Here is a 24,907-nt window from a genome sequence, read left to right as displayed (position 1 = left end):
TTGTGTAGTTTTAGTTTTTACTTTTAACATATTTTAATGTTATCGTTTTTAAATAATCAATTTATAATACTTAATCCATCCATCCATCCATTCGCAGGGTCAACACAGATAGACAGACAACATTCACACTCACATTCACACACTTCATAATAATAAAATAAAATAAAAAGTATTTTGATATATTTATTCATTTTTAATTTTAATTTTTGTATTTGTTTTAGAAATGTTTATTTATTTAAACATCTCTAACATATAAATGCTGCCTTTTTGCTACTCTGGATAAATAAATGTTAAATAAATATATAGATACATGTAAACTAGGAAGTAAATGTTTCTATACTACATTACCCAGAAGGCTTAGCACCAGGCACGTGCACACATCGGACCCTATGGGTGCTTGAGCCCCTGCCCTTTTTTGCCTCGTCCTAAAAGTGCCCTCTGCCTGTGTGTGTGTTTTTTTTCTTTTTTTTTCTTTAAACAACATTAATAAATTCCTGTCAGGGATGCAAAAAAAAACAGCGGTACAAAAACTCCACGTTTTCTTGTTATACCGGGTTGTTTGAGCCTGCCGCTTCCGCCAGAGAGAGAGAGAGAGGGCGAGTGAGTGAGTAAGTGGGAGGAGAGAGAGCCAACTGCGCCCCTGAGGAGACGTGACAGTGGAGCAACTTGACATACTTGCCAACCTTGAGACCTCCGATACCGGGAGGTGGGGGGTGGGGGCGTGGCTGGGGTGTGGTTAAGAGGGGAATATATTTAAGCTAGAATTCACCAACTCAAGTATTTCATATATATATATATATATATATATATATAAATATATATATATATATATATATTTATTTTATTATACATATAAATAAAAGAAACACTTGAATTTCAGTGTGCTGGAGGCTATCCAGTAGATGGCAGTATTGTCCTGTTTAAATGTGTCACAACACAACATTGCTGTTTACGGCAGACAAACTGCTTTACGGTAGACTAAACGTGACTGCTGTTGTTGTGTGTTGTTACCGCGCTGGGAGGACGTTAATGAAACTGCCTAACAATAAACCCACATAAGAAACCAAGAACTCGCCCTCGATCATTCTACAGTTATGACGTCATTGGGCAGGCAAGCTGTTTATATTGTGGGAAAGCGGACGTGAGAACAGGCTGTCCCCACTCAGGTCCGCTGGAGGCCACGCCCCCTCCAGCTCCGGCTGAATACCGGGAGTTTGTCGGGAGAAAATTTCTGCCGGGAGGTTATCGGGAGAGGCGCTGAATACCGGGAGTCTCCCGGTAAAAACGGGAGGGTTGGCAAGTATGCAACTTGAACCTGTGAGTTATGGTCTAGTCGCCGTCCACTTATTCAGCATCTAATATGGGTAATATTTCAGAAAAACGCTGTATTATTCTATTATTCAATGTGTCAGCTTCTGTTTTTGCCGGACGTCGGAGCACGGCGCATCGATTGAGCACGGCACATCAATTCCGCAAAGAGCAGAACGGCTCATGCGGGACAGGAAGTAGTGTACAAAATACAAAATAAAACACCGGGTTAATTTTCAAAATAAAATGCAGTGTTTACGGCGGATCACATGAGAAAGTGAGAAAGACCATACGTTACAACTTGATGGTGTTCTCATCATGTTAAGGGAAGAAGGACAGATTTTCACATTGAAGTTTTTTCTATTTGGGTATTTAATTTGGTATTTTTTTTTCAAAGTTCATGTTGCACTGTTTAATGTTCAATATTAAAGTGCTTATCTTTAACAATAAATAGCCTAATAATAAACTAGTGTTTTGTTGCTTTTCATGTCTTCCAAGCCTATGATAATGCGAATTAACTCATTATGACAATAATTTGTTGACACAAAAGAAATGGCAATACCTTTTACCTACAAGGACACACAGCTAAGTAGTTAGCTTCTTATTAGCAAATTTAATTTTACATTAATTTCCATATTGTGTAAAGGACCAAAAAAAAAAGTCCTGCCCTTTTCTGACTTTGAGCCCCTGCCCCTCTATAATCATGTGCACGTCCCTGCTTAGCACAATAGACCGCAGGGAGTACAACAATTATGCTGTTGTGTGTGACAGCAACCCAGAATAACAACATTGCAAATATGACTTCGAAAAGATGAAAGTGAAGCTGAATCACGATGAAGAATGGACATAAGGTGACCAATAAACTGACCAGGCCAAGGAAAAGTTGTCTGAACTGCTGGTCGTCCTTCACCATCTGCTGAGCGAACTTTCTCCTCTCGTCAGCACTGCGACACAGCAGCCTCTTCTGCATCAGTGCTTTGACATATTCCACCACCATCAACCACTGGGCCTCCTCCTGAAGACGCTGCAAACACACACATGTCTGTGTCATTATATGACTCGATCACACATTTCAGCAACACCATTTATTACAGTACAGATACAGTACAGTAGTTTAATTGGTTCTGAAACGCAGCTCATAAGTTGAAAAACGTGTTTTCCAAAACAGCGTCAACCATTGAAATAACTTAAAATCTATTAAATCAGTGCTTGCCCCCCCACCCCCCAAAAAAAACATCACAATTTTCTTCCGCTTATCCGAGGTCGGGTCGCGGGGGCAGCAGCTTAAGCAGGGAAGCCCAGACTTCCCTCTCCCCAGCCACTTGGTCCAGCTCCTCCCGGGGGATCCCGAGGCGTTCCCAGGCCAGCCGGGAGACATAGTCTTCCCAACGTGTCCTGGGTCTTCCCCGTGGCCTCCTACCGGTCGGACGTGCCCTAAACACCTCCCTAGGGAGGCGTTCGGGTGGCATCCTGACCAGATGCCCGAACCACCTCATCTGGCTCCTCTCGATGTGGAGGAGCAGCGGCTTTACTTTGAGCTCCCCCCGGATGGCAGAGCTTCTCACTCTATCTCTAAGTGAGAGCCCCGCCACCCGGCGGAGGAAACTCATTTCGGCCGCTTGTACCCGTGATCTTGTCCTTTCGGTCATAACCCAAAGCTCATGACCATAGGTGAGGATGGGAACGTAGATCGACCGGTAAATTGAGAGCTTTGCCTTCCGGCTCAGCTCCTTCTTCACCACAACGGATCGATACAGCGTCCGCATTACTGAAGACGCCGCACCGATCCGCCTGTCGATCTCACGATCCACTCTTCCCTCACTCGTTAACAAGACTCCGAGGTACTTGAACTCCTCCACTTGGGGCAGGGTCTCCTCCGCAACCCGGAGATGGCACTCCACCCTTTTCCGGGCGAGAACCATGGACTCGGACTTGGAGGTGCTGATTCTCATCCCAGTCGCTTCACACTCAGCTGCGAACCGATCCAGCGAGAGCTGAAGATCCTGGCCAGATGAAGCCATCAGGACCACATCATCTGCAAAAAGCAGGGACCTAATCCTGCAGCCACCAAACCAGATCCCCTCAACGCCTTGACTGCGCCTAGAAATTCTGTCCATAAAAGTTATGAACAGAATCGGTGACAAAGGGCAGCCTTGGCGGAGTCCAACCCTCACTGGAAACGTGTCCGACTTACTGCCGGCAATGCGGACCAAACTCTGGCACTGATCATACAGGGAGCGGACCGCCACAATCAGACAGTCCGATACCCCATACTCTCTGAGCACTCCCCACAGGACTTCCCGAGGGACACGGTCGAATGCCTTCTCCAAGTCCACAAAACAAATGTAGACTGGTTGGGCAAACTCCCATGCACCCTCAAGGACCCTGCCGAGAGTATAGAGCTGGTCCACAGTTCCACGACCAGGACGAAAACCACACTGTTCCTCCTGAATCCGAGGTTTGACTATCCGGCGTAGCCTCCTCTCCAGCACACCTGAATAGACCTTACCGGGAAGGCTGAGGAGTGTGATCCCACGATAGTGAGAACACACCCTCCGGTTCCCTTTCTTAAAGAGAGGAACCACCACCCCGGTCTGCCAATCCAGAGGTACCGCCCCCGATGTCCACGCGATGCTGCAGAGTCTTGTCAACCAAGACAGCCCCACAGCATCCAGAGCCTTAAGGAACTCCGGGCGGCTCTCATCCACCCCCGGGGCCTTGCCACAGAGGAGCTTTTTAACTACCTCAGCAACCTCAGCCCCAGAAATAGGAGAGCCCACCACAGATTCCCCAGGCACTGCTTCCTCATAGGAAGACGTGTTGGTGGGATTGAGGAGGTCTTCGAAGTATTCCCTCCACCGATCCACAACATCCGCAGTCGAGGTCAGCAGAACACCATCCTCACCATACACTGTGTTGATAGTGCACTGCTTCCCCTTCCTGAGGCGGCGGATGGCGGTCCAGAATCGCTTCGAAGCCGTCCGGAAGTCGTTTTCCATGGCTTCCCCGAACTCCTCCCATGTCCGAGTTTTTGCCTCCGCGACCGCCGAAGCCGCACACCGCTTGGCCTGTCGGTACCTGTCCGCTGCCTCAGGAGTCCTATGAGCCAAAAGAACCCGATAGGACTCCTTCTTCAGCTTGACGGCATCCCTCACCGCCGGTGTCCACCAACGGGTTCTAGGATTACCGCCACGACAGGCACCAACTACCTTGGGGCCACAGCTCCAATCAGCCGCCTCGACAATAGAGGTGCGGAACATGGTCCATTCGGACTCAATGTCCAGCACCTCCCTCGTGACATGTTCAAAGTTCTTCCGGAGGTGGGAATTGAAACTCTCTCTGACAGGAGACTCTGCCAGACGTTCCCAGCAAACCCTCACAATGCGTTTGGGCCTGCCAGGTCTGTCCGGCATCCTCCCCCACCATCGCAGCCAACTCACCACCAGGTGGTGATTGGTAGAAAGCTCCGCCCCTCTCTTCACCAGAGTGTCCAAAACATGAGGCCGCAAATCCGACGACACAACTACAAAGTCGATCATGGAACTGCGGCCTAGGGTGCCCTGGTGCCAAGTGCACATATGGACACCCTTATGTTTGAACATGGTGTTTGTTATGGACAATCTGTGACGGGCACAAAAGTCCAATAACAAAACACCGCTCGGGTTCAGATCCGGGCAGCCATTCTTCCCAATCACGCCTCTCCAGGTTTCACTGTCGCTGCCAACATGAGCATTGAAGTCCCCCAGTAGAACGAGGGAATCACCCGGGGGAGCACTCTCAAGTACTCCCTCGAGTGAATCCAAAAAGGGTGGGTACTCTGAGCTGCGGTTTGGCGCGTAAGCGCAAACCACAGTCAGGACCCGTTCCCCCACCCGAAGGCGGAGGGAAGCTACCCTCTCGTCCACCGGGTTGAACTCCAACATGCAGGCTCTGAGTTTGTCTTGGGAGACCCTACCAGGGGGCATAAAGCCCCCGGACAACATAGCTCCTAGGATCATTGGGACACGCAAACTCCTCTACCACGGTAAGGTGGCAGCTCAGAGAGGAGCATTACAATTTTAACTTGAAAATATGCCTTTTAAAAAAAACAACAAGCTTTTACAAAATATACATTGTTTAAAAAATACAATAGAATGTAATACAAACTACAGCAGTTTTAAAGGCATACTGAAATGAAATTGTTTTATTTAAACGGGGATAGCAAATCCATTCTATGTGTCATACTTGATCATTTCGCGATATTGCCATATTTTTGCTGAAAGGATTTAGTATAGAACAACGACGATAAAGTTCGCAACTTTTGGTCTCTGATAAAAAAAAGCCTTGCCCTTACCGGAAGTAGCGTGACGTCACCGGAGGAAGGACTGCTCACATTTTCCTATTGTTTTCAATGCAGCGAGAGAGATTCTGACCAAGAAAGCGACGATTACCCCATTAATTTGAGCGAGGATGAAAGATTCGTGGATGAGGAACGTGAAAGTGAAGGACTAGCGTGCAGTGCAGGACGTATCTTTTTTCGCTCTGACCGTAACTTAGGTACAAGGGCTCATTGGATTCCACACTCTCCTTTTTCTATTGTGGATCACGGATTTGTATTTTAAACCACCTCGGATACTACATCCTCTTGAAAATGAGAGTCGAGAACGCGAAATGAACATTCACAGTGACTTTTATCTCCACTACAATACATCGGTGAAGCACTTTAGCCACTGAGCTAACGTGATAGCATCTGGCTTAACTGCATATAGAAACAAAACAAATACGCCCCTGACTGGAAGGATAGACATAAAATCAACAATACTACCAAACTCTGGACATGTAACTACACGGTTAATGCTTTCCAGCTTGGTGAAGCTTAGCAATGCTGTTGCTAACGACGCCATTGAAGCTAACTTGGCTACGAAACCTCAACAGAGCTATGCTAAAAACATTAGCTCTGCACCTACGCCAGCTCTCATCTGCTCATCACGACCCATGCTCACCTGCGTTCCAGCGATCGACGGTACGACGAAGGACTTCACCCGATCACAGATGCGGTCAGCGGCCCGGAGACGGAGGAAGTCAAGGTGGGGTCGTTCGGCTAGCGCGTCTGCTATCCACCTCAAAGTCCTCCTGGTTGTGTTGCTGTAGTCCGCTGCTAATACACCGATCCCACCTACAACTTTCTTCTTTGCAGTCTCCATTGTTCATTAAACAAATTGCAAAAGATTCACCAACACAGATGTCCAGAATACTGTGGAATTTTGAGATGAAAACAGAGCTTTTTGTATTGGATTCAATGGGCTCCGAATACTTCCGCTTCAACAGTTGACGTCACGCGCAAACGTCTTCATATCGAAAAGTTTTCAGCCGGAAGTTTGCCGGGAAATGTAAAATTGCACTTTATAAGTTAACTCGGCTGTATTGGAATGTGTTGCAATGTTAAGATTTCATCATTGATATATAAACTATCAGACTGCGTGGTCGGTAGTAGTGGGTTTCAGTAGGCCTTTAAGTAGTTATGGTTGTCGCTAGAGATACATGCTTTAAAATGTAATATCAGAAATTATCGGTGTCGGTTTTTGTTATTATCGGTATCTTTTTATTTTAATTTTTTTAATTAAATCAACATAAAAAACACAAGATACACTTACAATTAGGACACCAACCCAAAAAACCTCCCTCCCCAATTACACTCATTCACACAAAAGGGTTGTTTCTTTCTGTTATTAATATTCTGGTTCCTACATTATATAAAAATATATACTGTTACAATACAGTCTGCAAGGGATACAGTCCGTAAGCACACATGATTGTGCATGCTGCTGCGGTCCACTAATAGTACTAACCTTTTAACAGTTAATTTTACTCATTTTCATTAATTACTAGTTTCTATGTAACTGTTTTTATATTGTTTTACTTTCTTTTTTATTCAAGAAAATGTTTTTAATTTATTTATCTTATTTTATTTTATTAAATAAAAAAAAAAAGACCTTATCTTCACTATACCTGGTTGTCCAAATTAGGCATTATAATGTGTTAATTCCACTGTATAATATCGGTTGATATCGGTATCAGTAATTAAGAGTTGGACAATATCGGAAATCGGCAAAAAGCCATTGTCGGACATCCCTAGTTGTCGCAATACCAGAATTTCAGTAGTCGATACGGTACCTATGAATTTCTGTGATTCATGTACTTTTACATTTACTACTTTGGTGAAAAGTGTTTAAAAGTGTCAATTATTTAAGCTCAAAGTGCTTCAATATCCTTTTGTACAGAATTCAAATTATAGTATCCATACATTAAAAAAGAAAAAAACCCAGCAGCGTCCTATAACCTCCCCGGTATATCAAAACAAACAATACTGTTTAAAAAAATAATTAATAAAAAATATTTTACGTTATTAGAAGAACAACAGTTGAGTGGAGCCTTCAAGTACATAAAACAAACAATATTGTTGTTGATATTTTTTTCAGTATGGCGGACACGCTGCCTCCGCTCCAGACAACCCAGTGCGTGTATCTTACATCATCACAACATCGGTTGGGGAGCACTGTTTCGGTGATTAATGTACGTCTTTTTCCGGCCAAATCTTCGGTGCCTCATTAGTCAATAGTGCGCAAATAATAAACTATGTATAGCCAGTGTGTGTTATGGTGGTCATTTTTCTCATGGTCTGTGAACACACCGTGTCGGTGGAGAACAAACAAGTGTGTGTCTAGGAGTGAAGCACCAGCACGGAGACAGACTGGTTTGCACGGAGGAAATACTTGTTGGAATTGGGTCCGTTGTTAGAAGAAATTTGGCCATAAAAGCTAAAAATAGCGTCAGACTTTGTTTGTTTACTTCTGGACGCTACAATACATTATATTACTTTATTTTGTTAGGAGTGGCGGCTAATATGAAGGAGAAACCCTAAACGTTGTTAAACTGGATGTATAGCGTAGCGCTTTTATTTTGAAGCCGCAAAAGTGTGTGATTGGTTTGAGAAAGTGTCTTGACATGTTTTGATGTCGGATCAACTGTTTGCAATAAAAAAAAGTCTCCTTTCTACATCCTGCCGACCGTCTTTTATTTCTGTTGAGCTTTTATGTCATCTTACTTACTAAATCAGTCACAGTAACAATCTAAATGTTATGTTATCACTGCACCTTAACTGTAATCTGAACACGGAAGTGAAGCACCACCCACCTTTAGAACGACGTGCGCAGCAGGTGTTTGCTGCAGGGATGTCGCCGCTTCTTACAGTAAAAAATAGTCCTTTCTTGTCGGGAGAACAACTTGCCATAGCTTTGAACCTGATATTTCCATAAGGTAGACTTTCTTTTGTCCATTTCTGCTTGCTTGTGGCTCATCAGTAGCAAGTGAAATGCAGCCAAGTTTCCGCTATGGCACGCCCGCGAGGGTTAAAAAAATTGTGTGCGGTTATTAAAAATGATAGTTAACGCATTATTTTGACAGTCCTAGTTTTAATATTGGCAACATTTATTTTGTGCTTTATTTATTGAGCAGATCTCCAATAAGACGGCGTTGTTATTGTCATTATGCTATTTGAACTTATAAAAATAGTAAGAGTTGAAGCAAATCTTATTTAATCATTTGAGTTACTGTATTACTAGCTAACTGTTAGACTCCAGTCGTCTCACTATCATAAAGTGTACGTGTCACTATCATAAAGTTAAGTATTACGGTATAGCTCGGTTGGTAGAGTGGCCGTGCCAGCAACGTGAGGGTTCCAGGTTCGATCCCCACCTCCGCCATCCTAGTCACTGCCGTTGTGTCCTTGGGCAAGACACTTTACCCACCTTCTCCCAGTGCCAGCAACACTGGTTTAAATGTAACTTAGATATTGGGTTTCACTATGTAAAGCACTTTGAGTCACTAGAGAAAAGCGCTATATCAGGGGTGTCAAACTCATTTTAGCTCAGGGGCCGCATGGAGAACCATCTATTCCTACGTGGGCCGGACTGGTAAAATCATGGCATAATAACTTTAAAATACAACTACGGCAACTTCAGATTGTTTTCTTGGTTTTACTTTGGCCTAAAATAGAACAAGCACATTCTGAAAAAAGGACATATCACATATGATCCTCTTGACAAAACAATTCAAGTTAGTTGAAAAATCTGCGGGAAAAAATGGTACAGTTTCAAAAACTCCATGAAGAACAAAATGAATTTAGACTTAATCTCAGTGTATCTACAAAGCAATTCAACTTTAAGTCACAGCCCATGTAGTATTGAACAAAAAACATAAGAAAGCATAAATAAAAACTCCTCTATGTATCAACTACCTCATTTGTCTTTCCACTGTTCACTTTCTTTGAATTTTCACAGAAGAAACTAATTTTCACAGAACCATATCAATGTGTCTCATGCAGCATTTTAAGTTGGGTTACCAATTGTTTATTTTACTCCTGTGTGTTGGGTCAGGGGGGAGGAGTCCCAGCCCCGCTACTGTGTACCTCTTGCTTGGTATACTTGCTCGCCCCAATATAAACAATTTGCTTGCCTAACAGAATTGCTATTGCGACATCCAGTGGACACATTTAGAAAAACAGTTTATTTAATTTTAAAATGCAGCTCAATTTTACACTGACTCATCTCGCGGGCCGGATTGAACCTGTTCGAGGGCCTGATCCGGCCCACGGGCCGCATGTTTGACATCCCTGCGCTATATAAATATAATTCACTTCACTTCACTTATTATACGTTTGTAAATCTGGACACATAATGTTTATGTTCAACAACTTCAATACACTACTAATGTTTTGAGAACAAAACATTATTATAACAACAAGAGAGCAGAGTTCTTAAATGACACATAATACTTCTTCTTCATCGTATGGGCAGCTGTTTTCCGGCACCCGGACCTGAGGCCGAGGGTCTATGCCTTTTACCACCCCAGGCCCGGGGGGCCCTCCCGTTCATATGTCAGGACACACAGAAGTGAGCCAGGTCACCGAGCAGTCATCCAGGTCCGCCAGGCCACGCAAACCATTAGGAGCACGATAAATCGGGCAACGCAGGATCACGTGGTCGGCAGTCTGCTCCTCCGCGCCACACTCACACGTCGCGTTAGGTGCTAAGCCCCACTGGAACATGTTTGAGCGAAAGCGACCGACACCAGTTCGGAGGCGGTTAAGCCTCACCCAGGCCACTCGTGGTAGTGAGAGGCCTGGTATTGAGCCGGTGTCAGGTATGAAGTCACGGAGTCTGGAGGAGATGGTATGCTCCAGGTCCGTGCTCCATTTGTGATTCGCCCAGTGAGCCGCCCTGATGTTGTTGTCACTGCATTGCTGCAGGAGCTTCAGGGCGGCTGGTACCAGTGGGTCTCTGGAGGGGAGGCGGGGCGTTGGCTCTGAGGAGAGTGTGAGCCTTTCATGGAGCAGGTGGTTCTCATCCATGTTTGCCCGGCCCGCCAGAGTTGCTACAGCACCTTGGCGACGAAGCTCAGCGGGTTGGATGCCTGCTAAGATGGGCAGTAGCTCCACAGGGGTGGGGCGCAGGCATCCAGTGATAACACGCAAGGCTTCGTTGATCGGGACATCAAGTTGTTTAGAGTGAGCACTGCGCGCCCAGACAGGTGCGCAGTACTCAGCAGTTGAGTAGACCAGGGCAAGTGCTGCTGTTCGCAGAGTTCTTGCCCCGGCACCCCAACCGGACCCGACCAACCGTCTCAGCAGTGAGACGCGGGTGTTGAGTTTCTTGCGTGTTGCCAAGAGGTGTTTACGGAAAGTGAGCGACCTGTCCAGGGTGACCCCAAGGTATTTAGGGTCAGGACGAGGGTCTTCAGGTGTAGGACGAGGCCGGCATAGGGTAAGGGAAGCCCCATCCGGCTTCCGCACCTCGAACCTGATCTCACGATCCGCTTCCCAATTGTATAGGTGGAAAGCTTGTGTCACCGTCTTGGATTCGCTGAGCTTCAATCTCCAGTTATGGAGGTAAGCCACTAAAGTCTCCATGTCCTGGCTTAGAGTTCCCTCCAAGGCCTGCCAGTCCCTGTCGGAGTGCAGCAGCGCGAGATCGTCTGCGTATGCGAACCTCCGTGAGACTGTGGCAGGCAGGTCGTATGTATAGATGTTATACAGGAGGGGAGCCAGGACAGATCCCTGGGGGACGCCATTTTTCAGGCGCCGCAACCTGCTTTTATCTCCGTTACTGGTGGTGAGAGTAAAGCTGCGGTTCCAGACAAGCTCCATGATCATTTTGACCATGTGCCTGTCTGGAAGCAGGCGGAGAAGTTTGCAGGTGAGGCCGCGGTGCCAGACTGTGTCATAGGCAGCAGTCAGGTCTATGAAGACGGCACCGGCCTTCTTTTTCGCCTCAAAGCAGTCCTCGATGTCCTGGGTAAGGAGGGCGACCTGATCCACCGTGGACTTCCCACGTCGAAAACCCGCCTGCTCCCGGGGGAGGTGGGGGTCTATGATGGGCTCGACACGGGCGTGAATCAGGCGCTCGAGGACTTTAAAGGGGACGCAGAGCAACGAGATTGGTCTGTAGCTCGTTACGTCATCCTTTGGCTTGTTCGGCTTGGGGATAGCGACAACAGTGGCCCTTCTCCAAATCCTGGGGATCCGGAGTTGGCGCAGGCAAGAAGACAGGAAAACTCTCAGCCAGGACTTCATTGCAGGGGCAGCGTGGAGCACGAGTTCTGGGCAGATGTTGTCAGGCCCAGCAGACTTGCCTGGTTTGGTATACTGGAGGGCAGCTGTGAACTCCTCCGGTGAAAACTCACCGGAGATGTTACACTCGCTAGATGTTGTTGTCCTCCAGAGGTCTGCAGTTTCCTGGCGCACCGCCCGGGAAAAATCTCGATTTATCCCGGTATATGCCCCGTTTTTCACAACCTGTGCTGCAATAGCATTTGCGGTAACGGGGCATGTTCGGGGTGCGCGCTCAGACCTACCAGTCAAGTTGTTCAAAGTGCTCCACGCGATACACATAATACTACTAAGTTAGCATGTACCTAATTCCCCATCAGACAAAAATGATCTCTGAACTTCCCCAATTGTTACTTTTGTTTAAAAGAAAAATATGACGTAGTAAAAAGTCTCAATTGTGAGTCTGATTACCAGAAGCAAGGCAGATAATCCATGCATGCTAGCTGCCGCCACGCTTTGGCAGAGAGACAGCAGGCAAGGCATAAGAACAGATTCCAGAGAGGTCGAGCGGCAATGAGTTTGACAGGTGAGCGATCAGTCAGGCTGGTATACATTGGCTTAGCCGGTAGCAGACTGTTATGAAGCTGTTGGCAACCTTGGTCCTCGGACTGGCACTGCAAGGATTGGCTTCAGTTCTGGAGTAGTGCCAAGAAGACTACTAGAATGAAATATCATAACAAGGTTTCCGTAGGTGAACCTGCATACGGATCATTATTGTTGCCGTAGTGAGGGAGGCTTCCTGGCGAGCAAACTGATGGAAGGGCGCTCCTGCCCTGATGATTCATCTTCAAAATTGGAGAGTCCTTGCAACACAAACCCTGAAGACAAGGGAGGTTTAATGTCTGATGATTTGACTATGAGGTTTGTCGATAAGGCAACTATTTTAATACATCCCCAGCGCACACATATATATGTCTACATGTTACCCACCTGGTCTATTCTCTGCTTTGTTCAAACCCGTGTCCCTGATTGAGAGACAGGAGGGCCAGGCAACAAGCCAAAAGTCACAACTGTCAGTTTTCTGTCCAGTGCAAGCTTAAAGGGTCAGAGTTTTAGCTAGCATTATTTACACAACATACTATATAATTGTGCGTATATTTTTGTTTAAACTGTACCTAAAGTGGGGTAAATAAGTTTTTCTCTGATTGTATACTATTACCACTGTACAAGTGGTGAAAGAAACATCTTGTGAATGTGCACATAACATCAGTAATGTTTTCCTTGCCTCTCTGTGGCTTCAATTGCAGCCCTGATGGCCTTTCTTTCTCCTTCCACGGTGAGGCCCAGCAACTCGATCATTTGCAGCAGGTCGTCCTGCAAATCTTCAGCAGCCAATTATGAAAATTTCACAGTAAGTTTTCCAGCCTTACTTACTGCTGTCATCCACCAGCTGCCAATACTTGGCACATTTCCTCTCATTACTCTCATTTATACGCTCTACCGAGGGCTTACTGTGAGCTCCAGACAATCAACTGCTTTGCGGAATCATATATTATGACCGTGTCTGGTTAGAGCAATGAAGATGTTACCATGGCTGAGAACTTCAGCTGTTTGCCAAGATCCACTTTTAGTTGCCAGTGAGTGGCAGAAGTGACATCAGACAACTCCTGCAGTTCACTGTTGGCCTTCTCTTCAGCTCTGTGGAACCTGATGCTAGCCATAGGTGGTGTTGATGCTATTCTGGTGGCAACTGTCACAAGCACCTGGTTGTGGCGCCAGCTATAGCGCCTGCCAACAGGACGTCTCTGTTTTTCTCCAGAAGTGGGGCTTGATTGGACTTGGTAGGTTGTCTGGACTAAAAACCTGATGCGATGGTAGTCTTCTTTCCAGATCTGGGCCAAGGTGATCTTTTACTTCAATGCCCCATTCCTAACATTCTGCTAACTCAGTCTTCCTTTGAACAAGATGTTGTTGTTCTTTGCCCTTGGCCTATCCAACCTGTTTCCTGAGATGTAACCAACTCCTGCACGCCCTGTGGCTATGGACCCCACCTCGGCCTTCTGCCTCAGCCGTGACTTAGGCACTTCCAGAGCTTTGTCTGCCCAGTGTCCTTTCGTTCTCTTTCTTAGTCAGCCTTAGTAAGCCTATGAACTTTTAAATACATCTGTGTACATTACCGTATGTGATTGATAAGGCAATGGAAGTGGCAGTAAGTTAGAATGGCCTTCCTTAGTTAAGTCCTAACAGCTTCTGAAAGACAATGGTGTATCATCTCAAAGCAGTGACTGTAGAGGTATGACTGGAGTAAGCATGTAACCTGTCTGCAGGGCGCTTGGACACGGCTGTACAGCTCCAGATGACGCTCCAAGATGCGGCAGAGTTTTGGAGCGGGATCGCCATGGACCATCCAGGGTCGCGTCACTAGGCCTGTGAGGAAAGGCTTGAGGTCCAGCAGGAGCTGATCGATCACCATTCGACAGGCTCGTCTCACTGTTCGCTCCAAAGCTGCCAGCGGGTTGGAAGGCGTCCGAGTGAACTGTCCTAATTCCCGGGATGACTGCTGCTGCTGCAGGCTCTCTGTGCCCTTTCTGTATCAAATGTGAAGGCAATGGTTAAAAAGGCACTTTTTTGAAGGAATTTTGTCCATCATCTGCAATCCTTATGTGACATGTGCCTTCTAAATAGTCGCCTCGTGCTGGAAGTTTTTTACTCACAATGCAGCTAATGGGGAGTTATCTATTTCACCTATAAAGCACTCTCCAAAACATCCAACGCCAACAATGCTTCGTTTACATGCTGTGACCTGCATATTAAAGGCCTACTGAAATGAAATGTTCTTATTTAATAGGGGATAGCAGGTCCATTCTATGTGTCATACTTGATCATTTCACGATATTGCCATATTTTTGCTGAAAGGATTTAGTAGGGAACATCGACGATAAAGTTTGCAATTTTTGGTCGCTGATAAAAAAGCCTTGCCTGTACCGGAAGTAGCGTGACGTCACAGGTTGTGGAGCTCCTCACATCTGCACATTGTTTACAATCATGGCCAGCAGCAGCGAGAGCGATTCGGACCGAGAAAGCGACGATTACCCCATTAATTTGAGCGAGGATGAAAGATTTGTGGATGAGGAAAGTGAGAGTGAAGGGTTAGAGGGCAGTGGAAGCGATTCAGATAGGGAAGATGCTGTTAGAGGCGGGTGGGACCTGATATTCAGCTGGGAATGACTAAAACAGTAAATAAACACAAGACATATATATACTCTATTAGCCACAACACAACCAGGCTTGTATTTAATATGCCACAAATTAATCCGCATAACAAACACCTCCCCCCTCCCGTCCATATAACCCACCAATACAAATCAAACACCCGCACAACACACTCAATCCCACAGCCCAAAGTACCGTTCATCTCCGTAAAGTTCATACAGCACACATATTTCCCCAAAGTTACGTACGTGGCATGCACATAGCGGCACGCACGGACGGGCAAGCGATCAAATGTTTGGAAGCCAAAGCTGTACTCACGGTAGCGCGTCTGCTATCCAACTCAAAGTCCTCCTGGTTGTGTTGCTGCAGCCAGCCGCTAATACACCGATCCCACCTACAGCTTTCTTATTTGCTGTCTTCATTGTTCATTAAACAAATTGCAAAAGATTCACCAACACAGATGTCCAGAATACTGTGGAATTTTGAGATGAAAACAGACGACTTAATAGCTGGCCACAATGGTGTCCCAATATGTCCGCACAATCCGTGACGTCACGCGCAAACATCATACAGAGACGTTTTCAGCAGAATATTTTGCGGGAAATTTAAAATTGCACTTAACTAATCTAACCCGTATTGGCATGTGTTGCAATGTTAAGATTTCATCATTGATATATAAACTATCAGACTGCGTGGTCGGTAGTAGTGGGTTTCAGTAGGCCTTTAACCAAGCTATATTTATAGTTATTATAGGAGCAAACACAGAGGAACTACTTTTCTGGTGTAGTGACACAGCGCCTTGTTCACAGTGCCTCAGGCTACTAGTGAGAAGTAAGCTAGCTACTAGAGCTGCTTCTACCGCTGAATCACCTCTGAGTTAATGCTTGGTGATAAATCATGCCTCAAGCGTGTAAAGTAGAAGGTTGTGTCAATAAGCTGGGAAGTTGGTCAACTTTGAAATTACACACAATGCCAATGAAAAATTTTGAAGTAGTGAATGTGAGTGTGAATGTTGTCTGTCTATCTGTGTTGGCCCTGCGATGAGGTGGCGACTTGTCCAGAGTGTACCCCGCCTTCCGCCCGATTGTAGCTGAGATAGGCTCCAGCGCCCCCCGCGACCCCGAAGGGAATAAGCGGTAGAAAATGGATGGATGGATGGATACTTGTTTTCAACTTAGACCCGACGTCATCGCTGGGAAGACTAGGCAAGATGCAAATATGTTCTCAGAATTTTCAATCTGAGTATTATTCTGAATATAGCATCTCAACCGGGTGCACAAGTCTTGTGTTGAAAGCTACAACCATCCCATCAGTCGGCAGCCCAGGGATAGCTGACATTTTTATTCACTGTTTAGTTAAGTTCCCACTTTGTCAATAAAATGTTTAGCAATAGCGCTACATAATACAGACAAAAATGGCTTTGTGTTTCACTATGGCCGGGTCATTTGTCCCAAAGTAGTCGTCATGACATCTGCCATGATTAGGTTGTTGTTGACTGAAGTAGCGTTTGTTGCTATGTGCTCTGTGAAATCAATTTGCCCAGGAAATATGTAGCGGTAATGTTTAAAATGAGCAAAGTACTGTAAATATTAAATATTACATGAATATGCTTGTTACTGCATTGTTACACCATGTACTGTATATAAAACTTTGTTCGAGGTTTTTTTTAAATGTTTTTAGAGAGCTTTATAGGTAAACTAGATCAAATTCCAACTACCTATTTTGTTAGCCGCCTCATGCTAGCTGTTTTTTTTTTACTATCTAGAGCGCACAGAAATGGGAAAGACATGAGTGTTCTTGTCTCACATAAGGATTGTGGATGATGGACAAAATTCCGAAAGATAGTTACGTTTACCTTTAAAGGAGCCATATGTAAGATTTTCAGATCAAGTCATCATTAAAGGCCTACTGAAACCCACTACTACCGACCACGCAGTCTGATAGTTTATATATCAATGATGAAATCTTAACATTATAACACATGCCAATACGGACGGGTTAACTTATAAAGTGACATTTTAAATTTGCCGCTAAACTTCCGGTTCGAAACGCCTCTGAGGATGACGTATGCGTGTGACGTTGCCCGGCGAACACGGGTATGCCTTCCACATTGAAGCCGATACGAAAAAGCTCTGTTTTCATTTCATAATTCCACAGTATTCTGGACATCTGTGTTCGTGAATCTGTTTCAATCATGTTCATTGCATTATGGAGAAGGAAGCCGAGCAAGCAAAGAAGAAAGTTGTCGGTGCGAAATGGACGTATTTTTCGAACGTAGTCAGCCACAACAGTACACAGCCGGCGCTTCTTTGTTTACATTCCCGAAAGATGCAGTCAAGATGGAAGAACTCGGATAACAGAGACTCTAACCAGGAGGACTTTTGATTTGGATACACAGACGCCTGTAGAGAACTGGGACAACACAGACTCTTACCAGGATTACTTTGATTTGGATGACAAAGACGCAGACGTGCTACTGTGAGTATGCAGCTTTGGCTTTTTTTTGCGTATGTACGTAACTTTTTTAAAATATATAAGCTTTATGAACCTTGGGTTAGGTGAACGGTCTTTTGGGCTGAGTGGTTGTGTGTGTTGATCATGTGTTTGAATTGTATTGGCGTGTTCTATGGAGCTAGGAGCTAGCAGAGGAGCTAGGAGCTAGCATAACACGTACCGTACCGTACGTGCGCGTCACGTACGTAACTTTTTAAAAATATATAAGCTTTATGAACCTTGGGTTAGGTGAACGGTCTTTTGGGCTGAGTGATTGTGTGTGTTGATCAAATGTTTGAATTGTATTGGCGTGTTCTATGGAGCTAGGAGCTAGCAGAGGAGCTAGGAGCTAGCATAACAAACACGCAGGTGTTATTATGCAGGATTAATTTGTGGCATATTAAATATAAGCCTGGTTGTGTTGTGGCTAGTAGAGTATATATATGTCTTGTGTTTATTTACTGTTGTAGTCATTCCCAGCTGAATATCAGGTACCGTGAGTATGCAGCCTTGGCTGCTAAACATTCGATAACTTGACCGTATGTGCGCGTCACGTACGTAACTTTTTAAAAATATATAAGCTTTATGAACCTTGGGTTAGGTAAACGGTCTTTTGGGCTGAGTGATTGTGTGTGTTGATCAGGTGTTTGAATTGTATTGGCGTGTTCTATGGAGCTAGGAGCTAGCAGAGGAGCTAGGAGCTAGCATAACAAACACGCAGGTGTTTTTATGCAGGATTAATTTGTGGCATATTAAATATAAGCCTGGTTGTGTTGTGGCTAATAGAGTATATATATGTCTTGTGTTTATTTACTGTTGTAGTCATTCCCAGCTGAATATCAGGTCACCCTCGGCTCTCACAGCATCTTCCCTATCTGAATAGCTTCAACTCCCCACTAGTCCTTCACTTGCACTTTACTCATCCACAAATCTTTCATCCTCGCTCAAATTAATGGGGAAATTGTCGCTTTCTCGGTCCGAATCTCTCTCACTTCATGCGGCCATCATTGTAAACAACAGGGAACTTTGCGTATATGTTCAACTGACTACGTCACGCTACTTCCGGTAGGGGCAAGCCTTTTTTTTATCAGATACCCAAAGTTGCAATCTTTATCGTCGTTGTTCTATACTAAATCCTTTCAGCAAAAATATGGCAATATCGCGAAATGATCAAGTATGACACATAGAATAGATCTGCTATCCCCGTTTAAATAAAAAAAATTCATTTCAGTAGGCCTTTAAATGGCCCTGATATGTCAAAAGGCATTAATAAATCATGTTCTTTTCGAATACCTCTACAACTGATAACAGTAGTTCAGCCAGCATATGCTCAAAATTACTTTTACAGCCCCGAAATCTTGTTGTTTTCATTTCGATGCCCCGCCCTCCACTGTTTCACCAATTAGAAAGTCTGTGAGGTTGTTACATCCAGGTTGCCAGTTACGCACCGCCATCTTCATCGAGCTACTGCCACTGGTAGTTACTAAACATGTCAGACTTTGGTAAATCTAAAAGCCCTCTTTACGATTCTCAACTCATTCATCACAAAGCCAGGAACAAAATGAAGATTTCTACTGGGGATGCCTTTGAAAGATGGAGACGATTGAAGACGCCAAACTTGCTAATTTCCTCCTTGATAGGTAAGTAAGGCATTTACGTTTTCTTATTACTTGTAATAAATGGAAATTGACATTTGGTATGTAAACTATATTGTTTCTTTACAGTCTATGATCTTGTCTAATAAAGCTAGTATGTTCGTGCAATGAATGACTAGAATGCTAGCCCAGTCAATGATACATCGACTTATAGGCTAGCGGGGGAAATATATGCCTGTTAGCCTCTATGTCGATGTGTCATCCAACTGACAGGGCAAAATATATTTTCGTCAAATAAAACCTATGTGTATATGGGTAGTGTCAGTGCCTATTTCATTCTCAATATGCTGATATGCTGAGGAAATGGGTTCCAACATTAGCATGGCTGTCATGGCAATGTGAAACATATGGAGACAGCCAAAACACATGCATATTGTGTACCAAGTTCTATGGCAATCTGAAACGTTTGAAACAGTAGCCTATGGGCATACCTTGGTAAAATGTATCCTCTTTAGTTTTGGGAGGACATTAGGCTGCTAAGCATGCTCTACTTATTTTCACCAGTCTTTTAGTCTTTGTTTTCAGATTGTACTGACAATAACCATTTGTTGTGATATTGTACGCAGGCACGACTTCTTCCTGAAAATATCCTAATTTCTGTGTAAAATTTGTTGGTTATATCGAGCTGAATTCGGCTGCGTATCTGGAAACCTCAGTCAGGGAGAGGGGGAGGGAACTACAGAATTTCTGGCCAGATTCCTACATATGGCTTCTTTAAATATGGACTAAATAAATGCGGGTCACATTTCTTATCATGTGAGCTCCGTTTTTCCGTCAGTACACAAACGCTGAAGCTGAAGTTTTTGAAAATCTTCTCCCTGGCTGGAGTGTTCCCGAAAGCTCAGTTTTTAGGACAAAAACTTACGTTTGCGTGTGTACAAAAATTCTAAACTCTAATAACAAATACAATATTTGTGTTGGTGTTTAACTCCAGTCCTTGTTTTACTGCTGACTTCTTGACACCTGAATTTGCTTTAATGAATTGTACAATTATTATTGATATCAAAATCTCACAATATAATATCACGATATTAAGGCCATTGTACCATATTATTGTGGTATATGTCCAAAAAAAAAGCATTTTTAGGCACAGGGTTCCCTGGAGCACATCCTGAGCTGCTGCACTAAAGCCCTGGGAGAGGTGAGGTACACATGGCGCCACGACCAGGTGCTGAAGGCAGTAGCAGACACCATTGGCACTGGAATCCAGCAGAGCAAACACCAGCTCGCAGTCAGGCATAACATCTCCTTCGTCAAGGCAGGGGACAAACAACAGGCAGGACGTAAAGCCCCAACCGGACTGCTAGCCACAGCCCGTGACTGGCAGATTCAGGTGGATCTCGGCAGACAGCTGAAGTTTCCAGAGCGCATAGCAAGGACATTACTGAGGCCATACCTTGTCTTAACTTCTGACTCAACAAAGCATGTCTTACAGTCCCCTGGGAAGACCGGATGGAGGAGGCCCATGAACGAAAGAAGGCCAAATACCTTGAGCTGGTCAAGGCGTGCAGAGAGAGCGGCTGGAGGGCCCGCTGTGAGCCTATAGAAGTGGGCTGCAGGGGCTTTCTAGGGCAATCTGTGCATCGAGCATACAGACTTCTTGGAATTAGAGGGTTGCCGGAGAGAAGAGCCACCAGAAACATCAGCGAGGCTGCTGCGAAAACCTCAAAGTGGTTGTAGATCAAGAGGGGAGACGGATGGAGTAGTACGCTGCTTGGACACAAGCCGGAGCCTCATCAGCCCCGGTTGGGTCGCTCAGGCGAGGGTGTAGAGAGATCAAAGACCGGAAACACCTACTCAGTGGCCTAGTGGTTAGAGTGTCCGCCCTGAGATCGGCAGGTTGTGAGTTCAAACCCCGGCCGAGTCATACCAAAGACTATAAAAATGGGACCCATTACCCCCCTGCTTGGCACTCAGCATCAAGGGTTGGAGTTGGGGGTTAAATCACCAAAAATGATTCCCGGGCGCGGCACCGCTGCTGCCCACTGCTCCCCTCACCTACCAGGGGGTGATCAAGGCGATGGGTCAAATGCAGAGGACAAATTTCACCACACCTAGTGTGTGTGTGACAATCATTGGTACTTTAACTTTTAACTTTAACACCCAATGAACCTCGGTTCTTTACTGAAGATGTGTCCAAGCTGCACCGCAAGGTGTTTCTCAATCCAAGTGCAAAGAATTGAGCAGGAACATCCTCTGTTTCAAGCGAATATATAAAAAACATACAGTTGAGTGTCTTTACCGTAACAATGTAAACATCCAGTAAACAAGTGTTAAAAAATAATGTTCGCTTGAGTGTCTTTAAACTTTTACTTTATGAGAAGCAGTGTTCTCCACAGTGGACATGTTTTTTTTTTTTATCAGTCTGGAAAATGTTGTTTCTCAGAAAAGTTAACTAAAAATACAACTTGTAATATTGTAAATACCTAACAAACTGATGTTTGGCTTCTCTGGCTTCAAATATATTTTCTGGGTGACGGTTTATGAGGTGGCGACTTGTCCAGGGTGTACGCTGCCTTCTGCCCGAGTGCAGATAGGCTCCATCCCCGAGAGAGACAAGAGGCGGAAAGTGGATGGTGATTTCTCAAGTAGTTTTTCAGTTTCCTCCTATTTCCCGCAGTATACATTTTTTTTTTTTGTGATTTCGGATGGTAAGACGTGACCGAGTGACTCTGTGTCGCCTTGGAAACGCTCAATATTGAAAGCGACGCACTTTGCTTTGCAGAACGCAGACTTTCTTACCACCACCAAAGAGGTTATGTTTTCGCCAGAGTTTGTTAGCAACATAACTAAAAGAGTCATGGATAGATTTTGATGACATTTTCAGGAAATGTCCAAAAAAACATGTGTCAGACTGATCATATGTACATGTGGGTGTTTATTGCTCCGTTTCATTTTAACTAGAAACAGGCACTTATCGTATTTCCCGGACTATAAGGCACACTTAAAATCCTTTTTTTCCCCTCAAAACTCGACAGTAATGTATGGAATAATTCTGGTTTTGCTTATCGACCTCGAAGCTATTTTATTTGGTACATGGTGTAATGATAAGTGTGACCAGTAGATGGCAGTCACACACAAGAGCTATGTGTGGACTGCAATATGACTCAAGTAAACAACACCAACATTTTATATGTTACATTGAAAATATAGCAAATTACACACGGCGCTCAAAAATCTATCAAAATGTTTTAGTACGACTTTGGTAAGCTATGAAGCCGCACTGTGTGATGGATTGCAACTTTTCTTACCTGCTTGTACTGCTGATCTGTATTTGGGATCTGCATAAATCCGGAAAAATTGTGCGCGTCCGCCATTGTAGTTTGTGACGACACCGTAGTCGATAAGCTTGTTCTTTTTCTCTATCCTCTTGTTATGAGACATTCATCTTCCGCTGTTGCCATTTTTAATATAAAGTAGTGTAGAGTTCTTACTTATATCTGTCAGTAAACGCGCCATGAAAAACGCTAAAACATACCGGTGTAGTGAGTTTACATTATTCACCCAAGGAACTTTAGCTAGAGAGTTCCGGTCGGACAGTTTTTCACGGGACACATTTCCGGCGGATGAGGAGATGCTGCTCCGTTATTGATTCAAGTAAAGTCTGAATGTCATTAAAACCGTTAGCTCCATCTTTTGACACTTATTCCACTCCCGTCCTTGCACGCTACACCGCTACAACAAAGATGACGGGGAGAAAACGTTGCCGAAGGTGAGCCACGTAAATAAGACCACTCACAAAACGCGCATCCGCTTTTGTAGTCCGTGAGGACGCCGTAGTCGATAAGCTTCTTCTTTTTCTCTACTTTCTTATGTGGCATTCATCTTCCGCTGGTGCCATTTATAATATAAAGTAGCGTAAAGTGAGCCACGTAAATAAGACCGCCCACAAAACGGCGCATCCGGAAGCGACTGTCAGAAAGCAAATTGAAGATGATCTGTAAAACATAATCTATGCAACATTTTGACGAAAGAACCACCATTACATGTTATGTAGACCACAAGGAAGTGTTTTCAATTTAGAAAAAAAAATTATAATATGACTCCTTTAATGCGCTCTATAATCCGGTGCACCTTATATATGAAAAGAGATTGAAAATATGCCATTCATCAGCAGTGCGCCTTATAATCCGATGCGCCCTATGGTCCGGAAAATACGGTACTTTAACTGATGAATGATGAAGATGACTGAATTGACCAATATGACAACATGATGGAAAAGACTGTATGAACGTAAAAGACGGTCAACAAAAAGTTTCTTCCCCCAATTCACCCTGCTACCATAATCCCAGCCGCCGCACCGCAGGTGTATGCGCCTAATATAATAAAAACACCACGCCCACAGTGCAACCCACAACCAATCAGTGCAATTCTAAGGTGGCCAATGATATCCACACACATACAACTTAGGGTAATAACAAGTGTGGTTCCTATCTCTTTCAGAAAGCTTTCTTCCTTTGAATGCGGTCAGATTGTTGAGCTGCTTAAGCAAGGCCTCTCACAGCTGAGGTTGGACACAGTGAAACATAATTTTGAACTTTGTCAAAGACCCTGAAGTGGTAGACACAAAATGAGCCGGTTGGCTGTACGCTAAGACACGAGAGAATCCTAGGCCCAAATGAAGATTGTTACTGGAGCCGAATGCAGGCCAATATCCAACAGACATCTGGGAGAGAAGTTTTAAAGGCCTACTGAAATGAAATGTTCTTCTCACCCTGGAGAAAATCTGCTGCTGTAACAGCCCAGAGAAGAGAGTGCAGGAAGGCTGAACGAATCTGGCGGAATACAAAACTTCATATTCACCATGACATCTATAAAGAGAGCCTCCAGGCCTACAATTTAGTCTTAAAAAGTGCTAGAGAAACATTCTTCTCCAATATCATAAACAGCAACACAAATAAGGCCAAAACCCTATTCACAATCGTTGACAGACTGACTAAACCCCCAACACAAATACCAGCCGAACTCCATTCCACGCAGAAATGCAATGACTTTGCATTCTTTTATACTGATAAAATTGAAGGCATCAGACGCACCATCAATATCTCAAGTAAAAAAGTTGGATCACCACCCCATTTAGGCAAAAGTAACACAGCAATGATGGCAAGCTTTAATGCCATAGACTCTAAAACTCTAGTGGAAACGGTGACAGCTCTAAAGTCATCCACCTGCTGCCTTGATGTTTTACCTACCAACTTCTTTAAGAATGTTTTTGACTGCCTATCAACAGACATCTTGCAAATAGTTAATAATTCTATTAAATCGGGCAATTTCCCGAAGGCTTTCAAAACTGCAGTCATTAAACCTCTTCTAAAAAAGCAGAGCCTAGATGCCTCTGTTATCAACAACTACAGACCAATTTCAAATCTACCATTCATAAGTAAAATAATTGAGAAAGTTGTCCTCCAACAACTAAATCACTTCTTGGCTTCTACTGGCTGCCACAACAACTTCCAGTCAGGATTTCGACCTCTTCATAGCACAGAGACGGCCCTTCTTAAAGTTATAAATGACATCCGTCTAAACACAGACTCTGGCAAAACTTCAGTATTAATGCTTTTGGACCTCAGTGCTGCATTTGACACTGTCGACCACTCAATACTTTTGGACAGGTTGGAAAACTGGGTGGGGATCTCAGGCACAGTTTTAAGCT

General features: G+C 44.5%; 1 protein-coding gene across 3 annotated transcripts in view; it reads right to left on the bottom strand.

Annotated features, from left to right (window-relative positions):
• Positions 1-24,907, bottom strand: part of exoc3l1 (exocyst complex component 3-like 1) — a 97,646-nt gene that overhangs the window by 7,806 nt on the left and 64,933 nt on the right. For all 3 annotated transcript variants that reach the window (XM_062022371.1, XM_062022369.1, XM_062022370.1), the window contains 2 exons: positions 14,211-14,481; positions 2,177-2,332 (listed from right to left, as the gene is read on the bottom strand). In XM_062022371.1, the coding sequence (XP_061878355.1) occupies positions 2,177-2,332; positions 14,211-14,481 (427 nt within the window). The remainder of the gene's footprint in view (positions 1-2,176; positions 2,333-14,210; positions 14,482-24,907) is intronic.

This window comes from Entelurus aequoreus, linkage group LG16, assembly GCF_033978785.1.
Source record: "Entelurus aequoreus isolate RoL-2023_Sb linkage group LG16, RoL_Eaeq_v1.1, whole genome shotgun sequence".
Lineage (NCBI taxonomy): Eukaryota > Metazoa > Chordata > Actinopteri > Syngnathiformes > Syngnathidae > Entelurus > Entelurus aequoreus.
The sequence above is the reverse complement of the archived record's forward strand: the minus strand, read 5'-3'. Positions and strand labels throughout refer to the sequence as shown.